Source organism: Eptatretus burgeri, chromosome 6, assembly GCF_056783735.1.
Source record: "Eptatretus burgeri isolate ZD-2024b chromosome 6, Ebu_testis_v1, whole genome shotgun sequence".
Classification (NCBI taxonomy): domain Eukaryota; kingdom Metazoa; phylum Chordata; class Myxini; order Myxiniformes; family Myxinidae; genus Eptatretus; species Eptatretus burgeri.
Genome location: NC_140966.1, coordinates 38,016,913 through 38,038,311, shown reverse-complemented (window position 1 = coordinate 38,038,311; position 21,399 = coordinate 38,016,913). Strand labels below are relative to the sequence as shown.

The 21,399-nt window shown below is 40.1% G+C and overlaps 1 protein-coding gene across 2 annotated transcripts in view; it reads right to left on the bottom strand.

Annotated features, from left to right (window-relative positions):
- Window positions 1–20,544, bottom strand: part of LOC147024570 (cytochrome P450 2J2-like) — an 87,067-nt gene extending 66,523 nt beyond the window's left edge. The window contains exons 1-3 of one of the 2 annotated variants that reach the window (XM_085884617.1): window positions 20,431–20,544; window positions 6,660–6,870; window positions 1,207–1,369 (exon numbers count right to left, since the gene is read on the bottom strand). In XM_085884617.1, coding sequence (XP_085740743.1) covers window positions 1,207–1,369; window positions 6,660–6,870; window positions 20,431–20,447 — 391 coding nt within the window. In that variant the 5' untranslated portion in view covers window positions 20,448–20,544. Of the gene's footprint in view, window positions 1–1,206; window positions 1,370–6,659; window positions 6,871–9,841; window positions 10,960–20,430 lie in introns of those variants that run through there. The other variant, XM_085884616.1, reaches the window with a different exon arrangement.
- Between the last annotated feature and the right edge of the window lie 855 nt (window positions 20,545–21,399).

Below are 21,399 nucleotides of genomic sequence, written 5' to 3'. Positions count from 1 at the left end.
TTGTCCTGTCCTGTGTTGTCACTGAACTACTCCCTCAAATTTTTGTGAAATCCTACCAGCCTCTGAAAGAGGGAGCTGCACCTCCCTCGCCTGTGTGTATGCCCTCAGGGTATTTTTGACATTAGTTGGATATGGATCCGATAATTTTTTCAGTGATTCTTCACCATTGAATGAGAGCACTACCAATAATATACTCGAATAATACGATATCTAAAAAAGTTACGGACGGAAACTTGGTGGTGGATGAGTTGGGTAGGTGACATGAACAAGCCGAATAGATTTTGGGGTGTGACAAGGACGAATGATCCGGACGCAGTTCTGCCGCATCAATAAGATAAAAAAAAAAAAAATGAACTGTTCAGCCTGGTGGAGGTGTGCGCTATATCAAGTGCCATTCTCGTTTACCAATGTCTTGTTCTGCATATGATTTATGGAAAATCTTTAGATCAATGTAAACAGCAAATATATATGAAAAGGTGAGACAAAGTAACAACATACAGCCTCTCATTTCAAGGGTCACTTCACTAATGCTTTGTCGATTGTGCATATGCCCAGATGAAGCAAAACTTTAAAATACACAAAACGCTTTATTTGTTGTTCATCTTTTGCATAAACATAAGATGTGACATCTATCCTCACTTTTGTTGCTTAAATGTATAAATTACTTTTTTCACGTTGAGAAAACAAGTTACTTCGTGCGTCAATGAAGGCACGTACTGCCATATCCAGTAGAGTCACTTACTGTTGTGTTAAGTCAATCTAGTTGGCAATGCATTACATATTCTGAGCATACATTACATATTCAACATGGTATATAACGGGTGTTTAAGATATATAGCAACTGTGGCATGAATTGGCTATGAAAACAGGGCCAAGACATGTTGTGCAAAAGTGTATTTCATCCCTAAAAACGACAGTAGACAGCACTAATATTTCCCATCCAGTGACATCTTCACCGGCGTTCTCCAAAATTGTTCCAGCACCATTGAAGCCAATTGTAGAGAGTGAGATCACAAACCTATCTGATGCCAACATCCCTTCTGAAAATGTGGTTGTTTCCAGCACAAGAGTCATTTTACACAAGCAACTTATCCCATTTTGCCTGCAGAAACCAATACCAATTAGGCAAGAGTTACCCACTGAGTTTGTCACAGCCAGGGCTGATATAGTTGTCAGAATTTCCATGAAAGGATATAAACTCCATACCTGTCCCTGACATGAGGGCATCTACGAGTGGAAATGATGGGCGATCTGACAGTTTGTGGCCATTTTGCAACAGGACATTCTTGACAGTGTGGTAACCACTGACGACTATCATGGGTAGGGAACCAAGGTAACAGCTGTACACTTGTCCATATTGCTTGACCATCTGCTGAGACAAAATGAAGTAAAAATATGTGAAAAGAGCAGTTTCCTAAGTAATTTGTTTTTGGTCCATAAAAAAATTAACTGTTTGTGCTGATGGTGTCAGTATACTGTATGTGGGTATTATGACAGTGTAATAGTGAGGAATCGAGTTCAAATCTGCCTGAATTCAATTACATGCATCACCCACGTGCTGCAGCATTAGTATCACCCACATAAGCGCATGTAACATCTGACAAGTCAAAGGGAAATAGTTTACCATGACAATATAAACTTCTACTTTACTTACTTCTGACCAAGAGCCAGTCATCTATGAATTGAAGGGGAAATAGCCAGAATGTCTATATAATGGGTAAGTAAAAGGTTAAGACAAGTGTTGGCTCATTTGGGAATAGAACAGGAGAATTAGTGGATGATGATCATGGGATCGCAGGCTTATTGAATAGTTTTTTTTGCTTCCACATTTACATGTGAACAGTCAAGCGAACCTTGACTTGACATGTGAACCCTTGACTTTTGTCACATTTTGTTGTTTTACAGCCTGAATTTCAAATGGATTACATTAAAAAAAATTGTAACCGATCCCCACAAAATGCCCCATAATGACAAAGTGAAAACATGTTTTTAGAAATTTTTACAAATTTCTTTAAAATGACACCCAGAAATATCTAACTTACATAAGTATTCAGCCCCCTACTCCCTCCCCCATGCCTTTGGCAGAGATTCCAGCTTCTAGAATTATTGGGTGTATTAGCTTTGCACATCTGAATTTGGGGATTTTCTCCCATTGTTCCTTGCAGATTTGCTCAAGCTCTGTCAAGTTGGATTGGGAACATCGGTGAACAGTAATCTTCAAGTCTTTCCACAGCTTCTCAATGGGATTCAAGTCTGGGCTTTGGCTGGGTCACTCAAGGACTTTCAAGTTCTTGTTCTGAAACCATTCTAGTGTTGCTTTGACTGTATGCTTGGGGTCATTGTGCTTGGGTCATTGTGTAAGGAGACCTTACAAGACTCCCAGTCCCTGCCACTTAAAAGCATCCCCATAGCATGATGCTACCACCACCATACTTCATGATAGGAATGGTATTAGATGGGTGATGAGCTGTGCTTGGTTTCTGCCAGATGTAGCGCTTTGCATTCAGGCCAAAGAGTTCAGTTTTTGTCTCATCAGAACACATAATATTTTGCCACATGCTCTCAGTCTTTCACATGCCTTTTGCAAACTTCAGGCATGCTGTCATGTGCCTTTTTCTCACGAGTGGCTTCTATCTGGCCACTCTCTCATGAAGCCTAGATTTGTGAAGTGCTGCAGAGACTGTTGTCCTTCCGGCAGGTTCTCCCATCTCAGCCAAGGAACTCTGTAGTTCTGGCAGTGTCCATTGGGTTCTGGGTCACCTCCCTGACCAAGGTCCTTCTTGCCCGGTGGCTCAATTTGGTCAGACGGCCAGCTCTAGGAAGTGTGGGTAGTTCCATATTCTTCCCATTTCTTAATAGCAGGGGAGCCAAGGCCATAAATCCTGATGGAGGTGGGGATGGATGCTATACTTTGTTTGAATGTATTTTCTGGTCGTTATATCCATTCCTCATAGATTTGATGTTGTGTGCTCGACTAAAGCTCTTGCGAACTAAAATTATGGCCCAAACTTTGAACTTTTGCATGCAACAATTTTGTGCAAAAATTTAGGGGTCAGTAAAATACATTTGGGATTTGCATTGGGTCAGATTTCAAGAAAACGTATACTACATGGCCAAAAGTATGTGGACACCTGCTCATCCAACTTCTCATTCCAAAATCATGGGCATTAAAACGGAGTTGGTCCCCCTTTTGCTGCTATAACAACCTCCACTCTTCTGGAAAGGCTTTTCACTGGATGTTGGAACATTGCTGTGGGGATTTGCTTCCATTCAGCCACAAGAGTATTAGTGAGGTCGGGCACTGATGTTGGGTGATTTATGTCTGGCTTGTAATCGGCGTTCCATTTCATCACAAAAGTGTTCGATGGGGTTGAGATCAGGGGTCTGCGCAGGCCAGTCAAGTTCTTCCACACCTATCTCGATAAACCATTTCTGTATGGACCTTGATTTGTGCATGGGGGCATTGTCATGCTGAAACAGGAAAGGGCTTTCCCCAAACTGTTGCCACAAAGTTGGAAGCACAGAATCATCTAGAATGTCATTGTATACTGCAGCGTTAAGATTTCCCTTGAATGCATCTGATGGGCCCAGCCCAAACCATGAAAAACAGTCCCAGACCATTATTCCTCCTCCACCAAACTTTACAGTTGGCACTATGCATTCGGGCAGGTAGCGTTCTCCTGGCATCCACCAAACCCAGATTAGTCCGTCGGACTGCCAGATGGTGAAGAGTGATTCATCACTCCAGAGAACGGATTTCCACTGCTCCAGAATCCAATGGTGGTGAGCCTTACACCACTCCAGCCGACACTTGGCATTACACATGGTGATCTTAGGCTCGTGTTCAGCTGCTCTGCCATGGAAACCCATTTCATGAAGCTCTCGACGAACAGTGCTTGTGTTGATATTGCTTCCAGAGTCAGTTTGGAACTTGGTTGTGAGTGTTGCAACAGACGACACAATTTTATCGCGCTATGTGCTTCAGCGCTCAGCGGTCCCGTTCTGTGAGCTTGTGTCGCCTACCACTTCACGGCTGAGCTGTTGTTGTTCCTAGACATTTCCACTTCACAATAACAGCACTTACAGTTTACCGGGGAATCTCTCGCAGGGCAGATATTTGACAAACTGACTTGTTGGAAAGGTCGCATCCTATGACGGTGCCACATTGAAAGTCACTGAGCTCTTCAATTTGGCCCATTCTACTGCCAATGTTTGTCCATGGAGACTGCATGGCTGTGTGCTTGATTTTATACACCTGTCAGCAATGGGTGTAATTGAAATAGCCATATCCACGAATTAGAATGGGTGTCCGCATACTTTTGGCGATGTCATGTACATGTTTGGCATCAAGAAAACTATCTTCGCCCAAGCTACAATTTGGTAGTAAAATTAGTTTGATTACAATATTGATGACATCACTAGATGTCAAAGGGTAACCAATTTGGAAGGGAAGTGAAAATCAACGTATCTTGTGAATAGATTTCCTCATTTCAGACACACCAATAAAGTTAGAATAACAAAGATGCTCTTCATAAAAGAAGACAAAAAGACAAAGTTTTTAATATCCATTTACAAAAGGTACATCGTTGTTATGTAAACCCCTTTCAACTGAAATTGAAGTGTTGATTCCGGTGATTTTGGACTTACGATGCAGAGATCAAGAAAATGACCAAATACCAAGCCCTCAAGCATGGAGTGAAAAGATCCTGGAAGCTGAAGAATGCCAAAGTTGAACCTGTGATGATGAAGAACCTCATGGGAATGATGAAGACGAACCTCACAGAGATATTAAAAACCATCCCTGGTAATATCACTACAAAGGAACTACTGTTGGAAGCTGTCCGGGGCTCAGTAACGAGTGAAGAGAGCCCTTGGCACAAAACTTGGAAAACAGAAAACTTCACAGCTTGGTTCAGGAATTGTGACCCCTTACCAAAATGAAGCTGGACACTTTGAACCCACCCTTGCAGGACTCCATTCCACATAATGAGACCCACATATGTCGATACCAATCAATGACACACACACACACACACACACACACACACACACACACACACACACACACACACACACACACACACACACACACACACACACACACACACACACACACACACACACACACCTTGAGACCTGGCAGGTCTCTGTTTCACCTCCTGAAACCCACCCACATGAGGAGATAGCAGGCAATAACAACTTGCACGTGCACACCCACACACGTACACACACTTCTGTTATGGTAATACCATTTATATAGGTAAACACGCATAAAATACATAAAAACGACAAACAGAAAGATTTACCTTTAAACAGATTTCTTTGAAATAGGAATCCAAGTGGGAAATTAACAAAATTAAATTGAAAAATATATCAAGGTACAGAACACAAAATGTCAATCTCGACTCCACGCCTTCACAACCAGATCACGGCAAACTCCTGGTCGGAAGGACCTTATTGGTTTTATATATGTATTGATGTCAAAGTGAGGGGTCGATTATATTAGATCGCACAAAAGGTTAAACAAAGCAATATCCTGAAAAAAATAAAATTGGACTTCCTGAGACACCAACCGCACGGTACCACAGGGCTCAACACAGGCGGAAACGTACGTCTGTTTAATCGATATTCCCTTGACAGCACAGATACTTTCCCGAAACGAACAACCAAGCAGCTTGGAGAGTGCTCGCTAAGTGGCTTAAGCACTCAAGAAAGCACTCCAACGAAACAGTTGTTAAGAAATGGCTAGTTTGGCACGAGATTAGCCACACATTAAACATACACCTCCCAGAGATGCCCGAAATGTCAATCCACGAACGCTCGCTGACGTCTCCGGATGTTTATAAGCATTTCAATAATACCCAGCAATTCGTAGCTATGATGAACAGGCATTCGATAATATGAGTAAGGAAAGTGAAAACAACAACTTTATCATTAAAAAATCGTTGTGGCCTGTTCTAAGTCAGGGCTTGGTTGAGCAGGCCAAAAAAGATGGCGGTTTCAGACCCCGACGAGATTACCCAGGAAACGCCTTAAGACCCCAGACAGCAAGGTGGCCAAGGATCGCCTGATGAAGGAAATAATTAAACAAGACCATTAATTATCTTCAAAAGGGGTGTTTCAATTAATCCAAACATCCAATTTTCATTCTTGCACTTCCTTGGAGTTTTCTTCGTTTGCATGCAAAGTTTCAGGCTGATAGGTTTCACGGTTTTGGAGATATGGAGGAGACACACTGACACACACACACACACACACACACACACACACACACACACACACACACACACACACACACACACACACACACACACACACACACACACACACACACCCTTTTATTCCTTAGACTTGAAGCCGAATTTTCACTCGTGAATGTATTTTCCAATTGTTCTTCAATCCACATAATAATTGGTGAGAAGGAATTATATTTAATAAATTTTCATTTTCTACACATATAAACACTAAAAATGTAATTGTAAAATTTACAAACCTTCGAGTGCTAAACTTAAATCCTTCATCATTGTTCACAACCAACATCACAACCAAAACCAACACCAACATCAACCACGTTTGTAATTATTTTGATCAATTTGGAATGGCTTCCTCCAAACTGTAAAAATTTAAAACAATGTTTAAGTGAGAATTGGGTACATCACCTTATGTATATCCTTCGGAACATTTTGTGTGCGTGCCAACGCATAATTTCCAACCAGTGGAAGGACCATTGGTCCTGGAGGGAACCCAGGTGGTCTGGTTGGAGGCCGAAGAAATCGTAGTATCAGCCAGACGATAATGCCGGCAGCAAGACCACGCCATGTGGCAGGAAGCCATGCCCAACTGCTCAAAGTTTCCCAAGGCCACTGGTTTCTGTGAACATTGAATCAGTTTCTGGCATTGACAGATAATTGGTATAAAAACAAACATAACTTTACATTTTCAAGAATAATACTGTCATTCCTACCTGGCGATTTGTCTTATGCCAGGAATGGGGCAAGGTGGGTGGGGGCAGAGCCGTATATTAGAAGAGTTTGGCCAACTTAACAATAGACGCCATGTTGTGGACCAAGGGCGTGTGCGCTCAAGCTTGCATAAAAAGTACGGACTGTATGTTTTAGGGCTTGCCCTACTGAAGTTTTTTTTTTGGATTGTCTTAATTCTTGTTTTCTCCATGAAATATTTGAAGCCTTGTCCCATCTACATATACTGTATCTATAGATGTAAATCTTTGTTGGAATTTTACCGACTTTTTCATTAATTCATTGCAACCTGGGGCTGTTGTAATAGTGTTAATAACCCCTCAAATCTAAATGTTTTTTTTCTGGGTCTCACTTCATTCTCGCCCCCCCCCCACCACCTCACCTTACTCTCTTCTTCCTTCCCTAAATACAAATCTATATCTATATATCTATATATCTATATCTCTCTCTCTCTCTCTCTCTCTCTCTCTCTCTCTCTCTCTCTCTCTCTCTCTCTCTCTCTCTCTCTCTCTCTCTCTCTCTCTCTCTCTCTCTCTCTCTCTCTCTCCCCTCAAGACCTCCAATTTCAAGTTTATTCCCTTAGAAATCTATTTTTTTCATCTATCCAAGTCTCTTCTTCCCCACTCTTTCTCCCACCATTCTTCCCTCATCCATTTCATTCCTCATCTTGAAATCATCCAACCCTTTACATATTTTTACTTATGCATTTTCCCCTCTTCACACTTTTTTCTTTTGTACTTGTCCATCTTTTAACTCGTAATAATAATTATCTGTGCTACGAGGAAGCCGACAAATTTATGTTCAGATCAACTTGACAAGTTTAATTGAACAATTAAAAAAAAAAATTAAATCAAATGAACATTAAGTTTCCATCTTACGTTAAAACATCAGGTTAGAGGGCGATGAAAGGCTGCAACTTTTACCTGAAAACCCATCAAATGTAGAAGGTCTAGAAACTCGTAAGGTTTAGAAACAGAGAAATCATCATTGTTAAATTGCGCAGACATCATGATAGAAAAAAAAAGTCTTCCTGTCATCATTCATGGTCCTTGAACTGCATGCGTTTCACTTTCAGGTCTATACTGTGTTGCTTATACAGGCATGAAGCATGGTTATGGAGTCATGGACCAACCATATCTCACAGTTCCAAGGTAAATGGTTCAAATGACCAACCCAAAGGTTACACTGTACTCTGTAGTCCCATGTACCGAAATGCATGTTAGTTTCGAAACATGTTATCCGTGATCTTCAACTAAATATACACTAACTTGCAACAATATTTTGAAATTGTTGAAAAAGATATCAGTAATACAATATTCATCAATATTTATTTCGCTGGTGAAATGATACTTGGGTCTTATTTAGTCTTTACTTCGACATGCAAAGTTGACCTTACCTCACACAAGAGACAGTTGTCGTTGGCTTTCCAGCCATCCCAACAAACCTTTACTTCCCAGATTTTCCTCCTTTCTAGGTTGCGGGGGAAGCAATGCATCTGTTTCCCGTGGTTATTTCGATTTGAGCAACCCCATGCTGCACAGCAGGGCATGTTTATAAACGGTGTAACTCTAAATATTTCATCAAAGTGACGTTTTATGAGGAAGCATTCGATGCAAGATGATATGTTTGTAGCGTTGTAGCAAAGCGAGTAGCGTCTGCTAGGTACGCAGGTTGGTCCACAACATGGCGCCCTGTAGTCACATGAGGGCTTTTGACCAATCGTAAAGCACATGCGCTGAAACCGGGTTGACCGTACTCTTTCTAATATACGGCTCTGGAGGGGGGAACGGAGGAGAAAGGGGGACGGGGGGACGGAGGGGGAATTGAAAGTCTTTCATCTGAGCTCAGGTTTACTGAGAAAATTTAAAGATAATTTTCACTTATTTTTTTCCAAATACATTTGTGATGTTTCTGTGAAATGCCACAAGTCCTCTGCCTGGCCTTGCCTGTTACAGAAGGTTTTACACAATACAACTTTAGCCAATTCTGTTTTGAGGTTTATATTAACCGTTCTCATTGAACATTTTACGATATGACTTACCTCTGACAGTTTCCCTGATACAGGTGTAAATCTGAGCTACTCGATTCACACAGACCAAACTATTGCATACAGAGTTAAGGCTCGTGGAAGAGCTGGCACACTGAACAGATAAGGATGCAACAGGCCAAACGGAACAGTCGAGAGAAGGGGTGGGGGGACACCAGCAGCAGAGTTGAAGGGGGAGACCTGGACAAACAATGGGTGCAGGGAGGAATGAGGGGGGGCAGGAAAGGACACATTTGGGGGGAGGGGGTAGGAAAAGACACATTGGGTGGACAAGATGGTTGCAGAAGGAATCTCCCAAGAGGGAAAAACTGGAAACTTGGACGGAGGGCTTGGGGTGGGGTGGGGTTAATGAGGGTAGAAAACATTTATGGTTTTGGATTGGGGATGAACTGAGATGGTGGTGAACAACTGTCTTGAAGACCTGGAGGGAAGAATGATATTGAAGAGAATGTGGAAGTTGGTTGCACAGATGGGAAACACCAAAGAGGATTGAATGAGTGGAAGTGAGCAGTTCCTGGATTTAGGGAACACATTCTAGTTACGTAACATTATTTTTCTGGGTCAGATTGGCAACCAGAATGTCATGAAAAAAAAAAGAATAAAGCCAGCAACACATATTCCGGTGGTTAAGTTTAAAGAAATATTTAATCATAAAATTATCCCATTTGGATGTACCATACTCTGTTACAGTGTCGGTGCCGACTACCGAAGAAGCTTCTGAGCATGGGTTAAGCTGGGTGGTTTGCCATTGCCTTCCCAGCAGTAGTTAGGGCAGGAATTTGAAAAACAATTTCAGGGGCCGGTGATAGCTCACCGACTCTTGACGAAGGATGCCATGGGACCCTTAACATACAGCAAACTAATGCTGGCAAATGGGGCGCCCAGTTTCGCGTCCATCCGAGAGACAGCACACACATTCAATGATGAATCTCCCTGCCTGTGAAAGAGCAGGATGACAGTTTATAGCTAGGCCGAGATTAAAACCCAGGCCAGACAGTTTAGAGACGAGTGTGCCTATCAAAAAAAAAAATGGAAATACATTAAAAATGAAAATAAATATGATGTTGTGAGTTACAATTTATCTCAGTCTACTGAGCAAGCAAATGCAAGCTGGCAGGGCTGCTAACGAAGACATGGGAATCACATCAACATGTGCCCATCCAGGGGAATGGTCTCCCATCTACTGCCCCTGATGTTAACTCAGCCTGGAAATTCTAACACAAATCCGCCATCTCATATGCACAGATTCATCCAATCAATTATCATACTCTTCCGACTCATGGTACGCTGAATACTGTGGTGAAGGCAGTTGCTCTGAAACAACTTTCCTTCTCTTCCTGGAAAGCAAATCCGAACGAATGCAATTTCAACACATTCAAAAAAAGCACGAAACAAGTGTGTCACTCTCAGGAGGAGCTGAACACAATATTGTTGTGGGCCGGGGTTCAGTGGCGAGGAACGGCCTCCAGGTGGAGTAGTAGAGCCGTCTCCCACTGAACACCCGGAATTTAGGTCATGACTCTCGGACAACTCCGAAGGTCATGGGTCACTTAAGGACAGTGATTGCCAATTCTCTGACGGCGTGGGGTAGAGTTAATAGCCAAATTTCAATATACCTAAATACCCACGCCGTCAAATTACCGGGGAAGTCACACCCTTGATGGACCTCGGGCAGAACGGGCCGTTTACCGAGCCCGATCCAGGTGTAAACCGAGCGGGGATTACCAAGATCCGTCGGTCCAAATGACAACTTACAGGCCAAAACGGCCTTACTACTTCTCAAGCCCGCACCGTGCTGGGCCAATGGTAGAAAAGACAGGCAACTAACTGGAACATTTAACAGGAGATTTATTTTACAATAGGGATGGAGACAGAGCAGAGTTATCACGAATAAAAGAAATACAATTTACAAGGAACAAAAAGCACTTAACAATTCTACTTAACAGACTGGCGCCACACACCCAAAAAGAAATGGACCCCGTGGGTCTTTATTCGGTCCTCCCGCCGAGGAGGATAGTTCAGCTGGGGGACCAGAGCCTGGCCGGGGTACGGTCACACCGACTCCAAACAACCACGGTGGGACTCCAACCCATGACCTGAAGTCCACGAGCCCACGATCCTGGCTGCTTGAGCACCACCACCACGAGGAGCCACCGCAAAGGACCGCAGACCTCGTTCGCAGACCAGACACAAAAAGGCCACGATGTCTGCCGTCCTCTGGTCTGACAACCACTCTCTTCCCTGCTCTCGCAAGGCCCGCGGGATTTATTTTCTCGCCACTTGCCTTCTGATTGGATGGTGCGTCTTGGTGGTGTGTCGAGGTGTCTCGGAGGCCCGCCCCCCGAAGAGGCTCTGTATTAGCTTTCGGCACGCTGGCTTCCCATTGGCCAGAGCACCTTGACCCTGCTTGCTCTTCGCCCATTGGCTGGAGGAAATGCTCCAAGCCCTTCCTCGGGGTGGAGCCTCGATCTGAGGTGATGGAGGCTCCGCCCACGCCTTCAGCCAAAAACACCTGGGCAATGGCGACCGGGTTGAGTGAGGGACCACCACCACGAGAAGCACCTCGAGGCGGGCCTCCGAGACACCTCGACACACCACCAAGACGCACCATCCAATCAGAAGGCAAGTGGCGAGAAAATAAATCCCGCAGGCCTCGCGAGAGCAGGGAAGAGAGTGGTTGTCAGAGCAGAGGACGGCAGACATCATGGCCTTTTTGCGTCTGGTCTGGCACCGTGGCTTGGTCTGCGAATGAGGTCTGCAGTCCTTTGCGGTAGCTCCTCGTGGTGGTGTTGCTCGTGGTGGTGGTGGTGGTGCTCGCTGTTGTTGCTGTTGTAGTTGATGTATAAAACCTGACTATAAAAGAAACCCGCAGCGCACACATGAAATCCCCTTTAGACACAGGGAGGGATTCTAACTATAAACATATACTTATCGAGATAACTAAGCTTGGGGACTGCTGTCTGTTTGTGTGCAAATGGCTGCCAGATCCGTAACACTATCTCTCCAACCTCACGACTGAACTTTCAAACCTGTCTTCCTCCTTTAAAGGTACCTTGTTACCTCCACCACCAAAGGTGGGCAGAGGTTATCTTTTCACCCCTGTCTGTCTGTGATCAGGATATCTCAATTGTGGATGGATTCCGAGGAAATTTGGTGGAGAGGTTGGGTGTGTGACAAGGATGAAAATATTAGATTTTGGTGAAGATCCGGATCCACATTTGGATCCGAGATTTTTTTATGCGATTCTTCACCATTAAGAGATATGCCATAAAGTTTTTGGCCCTTATATCTCAAAAGGTTATGGACGGATTCAGACAAGTTGGGTGTGTGGCAAGGACAAATTGATTGGATTTTGGTGAAGATTCGAACCTCAATCCAGATACGTTACTTTTTAAATTTTTTATTTTTAAAGTCATCTTCACCATTTAAAGTGCATGTTGTATGCACATTTCCATAAGTTCTGTAATGCTTCAATGGTGCCCCTCACCCCCTTCTCTCCACTATCCAAGTTCATTTCGCAGTTTTGTCAGGCTTGTACAGTATGCCTAAAATAAACTTTTCAGCTTTTGGACCATCTCTGATTTCCCCTGTAACAGTCGTGGCAGCCATTTTCCAAGATGCCACCAACACAGTGAGTTTCATTGTGATTAAACTCATGTTGCATACTATGCATCGTTTCATCAATAATTATTATAATTATAATTAGTCTATGGCTTCAACAGCCCAAGATGGCTTCAAATTCTTGCATATATGTGAGGAATATGAGTAAGCAATTATAAAAGGTGGATTCAAATAAATAAAAACAAGAAAAAAATAAAACCAATTATGCAAGGTGGATTCCTGTCTATTTAGGTGACATGGCCACACCCAGAAACTTGTCAACTAGACATAGCCCAACACTGATCCAATCAAAAGGAACAACCTTCCCCTCTTCTGTCAGCCTTCAGTCTGCAAGAAGTCAAGAGGACAGTTGCATCATGGAAGAGTGACTGTTCTCCTTTTTTCAAGGCTGTACGTTGCATCACAGACAAGATATGAAGATCTGGACGAGTTATTTCAGCATGAAAACCAAGCATTCCCAACAACCCTCTCACAAAATAACAAGCTGAGACAGGAATGAAATCTCAACTGGTAGGTTACTTGGAAGATCTGGTCCCTGAGCAAGAGAGTGCAAACTACTTCCACTGCAGAGACCATTATTCTTGAAGGGGCTGCCATGGTTAATATGCTGTGACCTGGCCCTGCCAAAACAGTGATGATTATGCAACCCAAATGTTCCTTCCATACATTGATGCTCAACTGCAAAAAGCAAGCCAGATAGATGGGATGAGTCTCTACCAGAGAGTCTGAAAGCAGGTCCAGGAAGCAAGAGTAGAAAGGGAGTTCAGAGACATGTGGAGCCAAGCATTTCAGTTCCTCTACACTAGAGTGAGGTTCGTCAAATTGATGACAACAAGGTGGAGCTATTATCATGCCAAGCAACCTGAGCAGCAGCCATGGACACCATCAAGCAAGTCACCAGCACACTGATTTACTATGTGTGCAGCCCCAAGATGCATCAGGTCTTGCTCCATGCAGTCACGAGGAGGCGGATACATGAATCATGCTCCATGTTAAAGATATTGTGAAGCGAGGATATGCAAAGGTGTCAATACATACAGTTGACACAAATTTGGACGTTCAGGCAGTGGCATTAGCCCAGCACCTCAACATCCATGAGCTGTGGATTGCCTTTTGTAACTGGGAAGAACTCACACAATAACCATGGCAATGGGGCCAGACCAGAGTGTTGCTCTGCATGACGCAATGACCATGCTTCATGTTTGGTGTCATTGGGTGTGACTCAGTGTTATTATTTGGAGGTATAGGGAAGAAGACTGCATGGGACACTGGGAAAGCCTACAACGAGGTCACCACAGCTTAATGTGCTTTGAGTGCTACAAAAGAGTCGATGGAGGACAGGCTTAAGTCAATGTAGCACTGTGATCTTGTTGTACAACTGTACTGTCAGTGAAGACTCTGTCAACTGAGCTCACAAACTCAGAAGGGTAGAACACTACATTACTTTTCCCCAACAAAGGCAACACTCATCCATCTCGGTCCCATTCTTCCCTCCAGGTCTTCAAGACATTCTCTCTTAATTGAGTCTACCTCAAGCCATTCCCCATCAATACTCATGATCTCTTCCACTCCAAATGACCCCCTTCCCAAGCACTCTCTTTTCTAGATTATTGTGATTTCTCTACTGCCTCTATCTCTCTCGCTCTCACCTATTTTCATTTATCAGTTAATCAGTTGGTTGGTTTAAACCCTTTCCGTTTCATCCCCACTTCCCCCTTCATCTTCTTGCTGTGTTTCATTCAGCTTGTGTGCAGCTTGTTCACCCCATATGTCCTTCTTCCCCTCCTCTTGATCTCACTCTCATTCTCACCTATACTCTGCTGTTGGTGTTGACTCCATTTTAATTTTGTTCAATTCCATTCTGCTCCAGCTCTCCCATGAGGCTCCACATATAAACAATCATTTATACTGTTCCTTTTTGTTTTGTTGCATCATGATCAGTTCTGTGTTCCAGCTCTTCTATGAGCATTAACATTGTATGCAAAAATCAAATCTGTGCAATGTCTGTCTGTATCCATTGATTGTATGGCATTAGTCAACCTGCTGTGACCTGCTGGCATTAGTCGATAGATGTTTGAGATCCCACAGTCTTTGAGGAAGGTTAGGCAGCTATTGCCAATACCCTGGCCAAATTCCGCATTCATGCCCTGAAAACTGTTGAGAACACAAAAGCAAACAACCCACTCCCACATGCCAAAGGATCTAATTGTAACACTTGCAGAACCAGTTGGTCCAGTACTCCAGGAAGGAGTTGAAAAGTGAGACCGCTTTGGCAGGACTGAACCTGCCTTTCCACAGACACCACAGGGACGATACATGTGTGTTTTTGTTGTCTTCTTTTTTTACAAGCCAAATGCATTAGTTGACATCTTAAAATAAAGAATAAGGTGGAGCATATGAAAAGTGTAACATTTTTAAAATTGTAGAAATTGTAAAATAAAAATCAAATTTTTAAAGTATAACAATTGTAAAATAATTCAAATTTTAAAAGTGCAGCATTTGTAAAATAATTCAAATATTAAAAGTATAGCATTTGTAAAATAATTCAAATTTTAAAAGTGCAGCATTTGTAAAATAATTCAAATATTAAAAGTATAGCATTTGTAAAATAATTCAAATTTTAAAAGTGCAGCAATTGTAAAATAATTCCTATTTTAAAAGTGCAGAATTTGTAAAATAATTCAAATTTTAAAAGTATAACATTTGTAAAATAATTCAAATAATAAAAGTGCAGCATTTGTAAAATAATTCAAATTTTAAAAGTATGACGTTTGTAAAATAATTCAAATTTTAAAAGTGCAGCATTTATAAAATAATTCAAATATTAAAAGTATAGCATTTGTAAAATAATTCAAATATTAAAAGTATAACATTTGTAAAATAATTCAGATTTTAAAAGTGCAGCATTTATAAAATAATTCGAATATTAAAAGTGCAGCATTTGTAAAATAATTCAAATTTTAAAAGTGCAGCATTTGTAAAATAATTCGAATATTAAAAGTGCAGCATTTGTAAAATAATTCAAATTTTAAAAGTATTACATTTGTAAAATAATTCAACTTTTAAAAGTGCAGCATTTGTAAAATAATTCAAATATTAAAAGTGTGACATTTGTAAAATAATTCAGATTTTAAAAGTGCAGCATTTATAAAATAATTCAAATTTTAAAAGTGCAGCATTTGTAAAATAATTCGAATATTAAAAGTGCAGCATTTGTAAAATAATTCAAATTTTAAAAGTATTACATTTGTAAAATAATTCAACTTTTAAAAGTGCAGCATTTGTAAAATAATTCCAATATTAAAAGTATAGCATTTGTAAAATAATTCAAATATTAAAAGTGCAGCATTTGTAAAAGAATTCAAATATTAAAAGTGCAGCATTTGTAAAATAATTCATATTTTAAAGGTACATTTGTAAAATAATTCAAATTTTAAAAGTGCAGCATTTGTAAAATAATTCCAATTTTAAAAGTGCAGAATTTGTAAAATAATTCGAATTTTAAAAGTATAACATTTGTAAAATAATTCAAATAATAAAAGTGCAGCATTTGTAAAATAATTCAAATTTTAAAAGTATGACGTTTGTAAAATAATTCTAATTTTAAAAGTGCAGCATGTATAAAATAATTCAAATATTAAAAGTATAGCATTTGTAAAATAATTCAAATATTAAAAGTATAACATTTGTAAAATAATTCAGATATTAAAAGTGCAGCATTTATAAAATAATTCAAATATTAAAAGTATAGCATTTGTAAAATAATTCAAATATTAAAAGTATAACATTTGTAAAATAATTCAGATTTTAAAACTACAGCATTTATAAAATAATTCAAATATTAAAAGTGCAGCATTTGTAAAATAATTCAAATTTTAAAAGTATTACATTTGTAAAATAATTCAACTTTTAAAAGTGCAGCATTTGTAAAATAATTCAAATATTAAAAGTGTGACATTTGCAAAATAATTCAAATTTTAAAAGTGCAGCAATTGTAAAATAATTCCTATTTTAAAAGTGCATAATTTGTAAAATAATTCAAATTTTAAAAGTATAACATTTGTAAAATAATTCAAATAATAAAAGTGCAGCATTTGTAAAATAATTCAAATTTTAAAAGTATGACATTTGTAAAATAATTCAAATTTTAAAAGTGCAGCATTTATAAAATAATTCAAATATTAAAAGTATAGCATTGTAAAATAATTCAAATATTAAAAGTATAACATTTGTAAAATAATTCAGATTTTAAAAGTGCAGCATTTGTAAAATAATTCGAATATTAAAAGTGCAGCATTTGTAAAATAATTCAAATTTTAAAAGTATTACATTTGTAAAATAATTCAACGTTTAAAAGTGCAGCATTTGTAAAATAATTCAAATATTAAAAGTGCAGCATTTGTAAAATAATTCAAATTTTAAAAGTATTGCATTTGTAAAATAATTCAACTTTTAAAAGTGCAGCATTTGTAAAATAATTCCAATATTAAAAGTATAGCATTTGTAAAATAATTCAAATTTAAAAAGTGCAGCATTTGTAAAATAATTCAAATATTAAAAGTGCAGCATTTGTAAAATAATTCATATGTTAAAGGTACATTTGTAAAATAATTCAAATTTAAAAAGTGCAGCATTTGTAAAATAATTCCAATTTTAAAAGTGCAGAATTTGTAAAATAATTCGAATTTTAAAAGTATAACATTTGTAAAATAATTCAAATAATAAAAGTGCAGCATTTGTAAAATAATTCAAATTTTAAAAGTATGACGTTTGTAAAATAATTCTAATTTTAAAAGTGCAGCATTTATAAAACAATTAAAATATTAAAAGTATAGCATTTGTAAAATAATTCAAATATTAAAAGTATAACATTTGTAAAATAATTCAGATATTAAAAGTGCAGCATTTATAAAATAATTCAAATATTAAAAGTGCAGCATTTGTAAAATAATTCAAATTTTAAAAGTGCAGCATTTATAAAATAATTCAAATATTAAAAGTGCAGCATTTGTAAAATAATTCAAATATTAAAAGTATAACATTTGTAAAATAATTCAGATTTTAAAAGTGCAGCATTTATAAAATAATTCAAATATTAAAAGTGCAGCATTTGTAAAATAATTCAAATTTTAAAAGTATTACATTTGTAAAGTAATTCAACTTTTAAAAGTGCAGCATTTGTAAAATAATTCAAATATTAAAACTATAGCATTTGTAAAATAATTCAGATATTAAAAGTATAACATTTGTAAAATAAGTCAAATTTTAAAAGTGCAGCATTTTAAAATAATTCAAATTTTAAAAGTATTGTTGCGAATCTGGAAGAAATGAGCACTCAACATACAGGTCCTACAACCCCGTAGGCAGACATGGGTAGTCGACTACCCAATAGAACCTGCCGCAATGGGCCTGTTCGATGGGGAATGACCTGAGGATTAAGCACAAGAAGATTCATGATTCCAGCTTCAAGGGTTAATGCTGCAGATTGTTTTTTCGTTAAAATACCCCCACATTGAGGTTTTTCGGCCATTGCTAGGCAATGGAGGGGTCCATAGCAACGGTTCCTTCTCACACATAACTAGGACATACCATGAACCCACCATACCAGTTTCATGTATATCTGACTCATAGTTTCTGAGATATAACGAACTTCATTTTTTATTGTTTTCGACCAGGGTTCATTCAAAGTCTATCTTCTCCGACAGTTTTCATAGGATCCAGCTGGAAGTTTTTGACAATATGGCTGAATGTACTGCCCACAGTCGGTCGTGGCCCGATTTTTGATTTTCGAAAAAATAATTTTTTTATGATTAAAAAAAAAATTTAAAGTCCCATTGCTACGCAACCAAAGGGGCATTAGCAACCAGTACCTACGCAGCACAACGAGGTCATAAACTGGTCTGACCACCCAAATTTCATCAAAATCAAGCAACTGCAAGGGGGTCAAAAACCCCCGACAAACACATACACGGACATACCGATGCCACGACCAACAAGTAAAGGTAAAAATAAATAAGATGGACAAGACAAAAAAGAAAAAATTCGAAAAAATTTTTTTCGACTCGATCGACTACCCAACAGACCAACACCACGACCAACAAATAAGGGTAGATCAAAAAAAAAATTTCGAATTTTTTTTTCGACTCAATCGACTACTCAATAGAACAGTTATTTTGATAAGTAAATGTGGAGAGATAGCTCCCTTTCCCTTGTTTAATGGGTGATTAAATGTTCATGCGCTGCGGAGTTGTTTTGATAGTCAGGATTTTCTTTTATTTTTACACCACCAACAGCAACTACAACACCAGCATCACCCTCACCTTCACCTCGCTCTGACCAACACCATTGCCTACGTGCGTGTCAGCACGTATGTGGGCGGAGCCCATGCAGGATAATGTTCCTCTGCCTGTTTGGTGGGTGGAGCCCATGCAGGATAATGTTTCTCTGCCTGTTTAGAGGGTGGACTGCAGCGACGGTAGTCACCCCCCCCCCCCCAGTCCAATTAACGGCCTTGGTGCCCGTTATGGCCAATGACAGGGCGACGAGCGCACTTTGCGCGCCAAAACCGTCAAGTGAGGGAAAGCGGGGAGGGAGGAGCCCCCCCCCCCCCGGACAAGGGTGAATAAGGTTGCGGCGCGATCGGACCAAGAGGAGAGTTTGGTTGTCCGGACGAGCGCTAAGCGGAGCTCTGGAGTCTGATCGCGGCTCGCTGGTGCCTGGTTCTATCATCGCCTTTCGCTGGCCTGGTTCGCTCGTGTCAGCCAAACCACACGAGGTGGACAGGTCCTTGTCCTTCTGGGTATCTATGTGTGTGTGTCTGTTGGTGGGCCCGTCTTTAAGTAGTAAATTGTTAAATGCCTTCGCTGTACATTATTTGCCTTGCATCTATTATTAGTCGTAATAACTCTGCCCTTACGTGCTTCCCTCCTTCCCCACCTACTGTTAATAAATACCCTATTTGTTAAAAGTATCAGCTCATTTTTGTGTTTCTTTTATTGGTTTAACATGGTGCGTGTTGGAGAATTAGAAAGGCCGTTGTTGCCATAGTGGTGTGTATTTGGGACCGATGGAAGCTCGGTGACCATCCGCTCGAGTCACGCACGGGTCGAGCGCGCATACGGCTCGTCCTGTACGAGTGCCATCGAGGATGTGAATACTCGGTAGCTCGCCACGTGGTCCCGAGGTATTTTGAAGTTTGGCAAATAACCCTGTACCACATGGTGGAATTATTGACGATTCACGGTCCGGTAAGGGACCCGTACCCTCGGAGTTTCCCAAAAGGTACGATCTAAATTCCGGGTGTTCGGCTGAGTCGACCCTACTGCTCCACCTCGCGGTCGTGCTCGCAGCCGATACCTGGCCCGCAACAGTATAACATTTGCAAAATAATTAAAATTTTAAAAGTGCAGCATTTGTAAAATAATTCAAATTTTAAAAGTATGACATTTGTCGAAGAATTTAAATTTTAAAAGTATAATATTTGTGGAAGAATTCAAATTTTAGAAGATAGATGCATGTATGTGAAATCAGAAAACACTTTCCATTGAACACCCTCGACGGTATAAACAAGAGAGGACAACAATAGTTGGAATGTCTCTGTGTTGTCAGCACGTTATTTGTAAAAAAAAAAGGGCGGTTCATGGAATTTTATGTTTTCATATAGCTTGTGAAAGTGGATTTGTAAATACCATGTACACAAGTTTGCTCGACATTTGACGTAAACCACTCAATACAATGGAAGAGAATTCCATTCGAAGTTGGTCCCATACTATTTCCACTTACGAATCTGTCGGCTTCATAGCTTCGCACTCCAAACTGCGTGTTGGACTTTGGATGGACTGAATATATAAATACAAGTAAATCCCAAAACACCTCCCCCTCTCCTCTCCTCCCTCTGATATCTCCCTCCCATATCTTTCCTCGATCTCTGCCCTCCTCTTCTTCTGACCTCCTCCCCCCGATCTCCTTCCTCTCATCCCACAATGAAAAATACAAAACCAGTTGGTGCAATACTCCAGTTAGGGGGGGGGGGATTATTGAACCGAAATCTAAAAGGATATTTACATGATTATTTCATATATTCATATGCAGCCTTGGGCTGCTTGGTTGCATCATTTTCTGGGGGCGCAGCTGCGCCGCTGATGCAACACCCGTTACCAGCTCGCTGTTACTATTTTGCTGACCTCGGAAGGATGACAGGCTGAGTCAACCCTACCTGGTGTCAATTCAACTGCTTAACAGGGGCTTGAACTCAAGACCCTAGTATCGTAAGCCAAACACCTTAACTGTTAAAGGTAAAGTACCAGGCTCCGAGAGTGTCCCAGCTGAAGAACTGAAAGCTTCTCGTGAAATCGGTATTGACACTATCGATCATCTGTGCAAGTTGGTTTGGAAGAGTGAAGTAATTCCAGACGACTGGGGTAAAGCCATCATAACCTAAATATGTAAAAAGAAGGATAAGTTAAACTGTGGGAACTGCAGAGGCATCAGCTTGCTAAGCACACAGGGGAACTCCCAACTATTATTCAAGGAAGAATGACGAAGAAGTTGGAAGAAATACTTGATGAAGTGCAAGCTGGATTTCACCCAGGAAGGTCAACAGTTGATCACTTATTTATTCACACCAAGACAAATAATATATAAATACCTGGAAATTCACAAGGATGTATGTTGCTGTTATATCGACTTTGAAAAAGCATTTGACTCTGTTTGGCAAGATGGCTTATGGAAGGCACTTAAAATTCTTTGGCT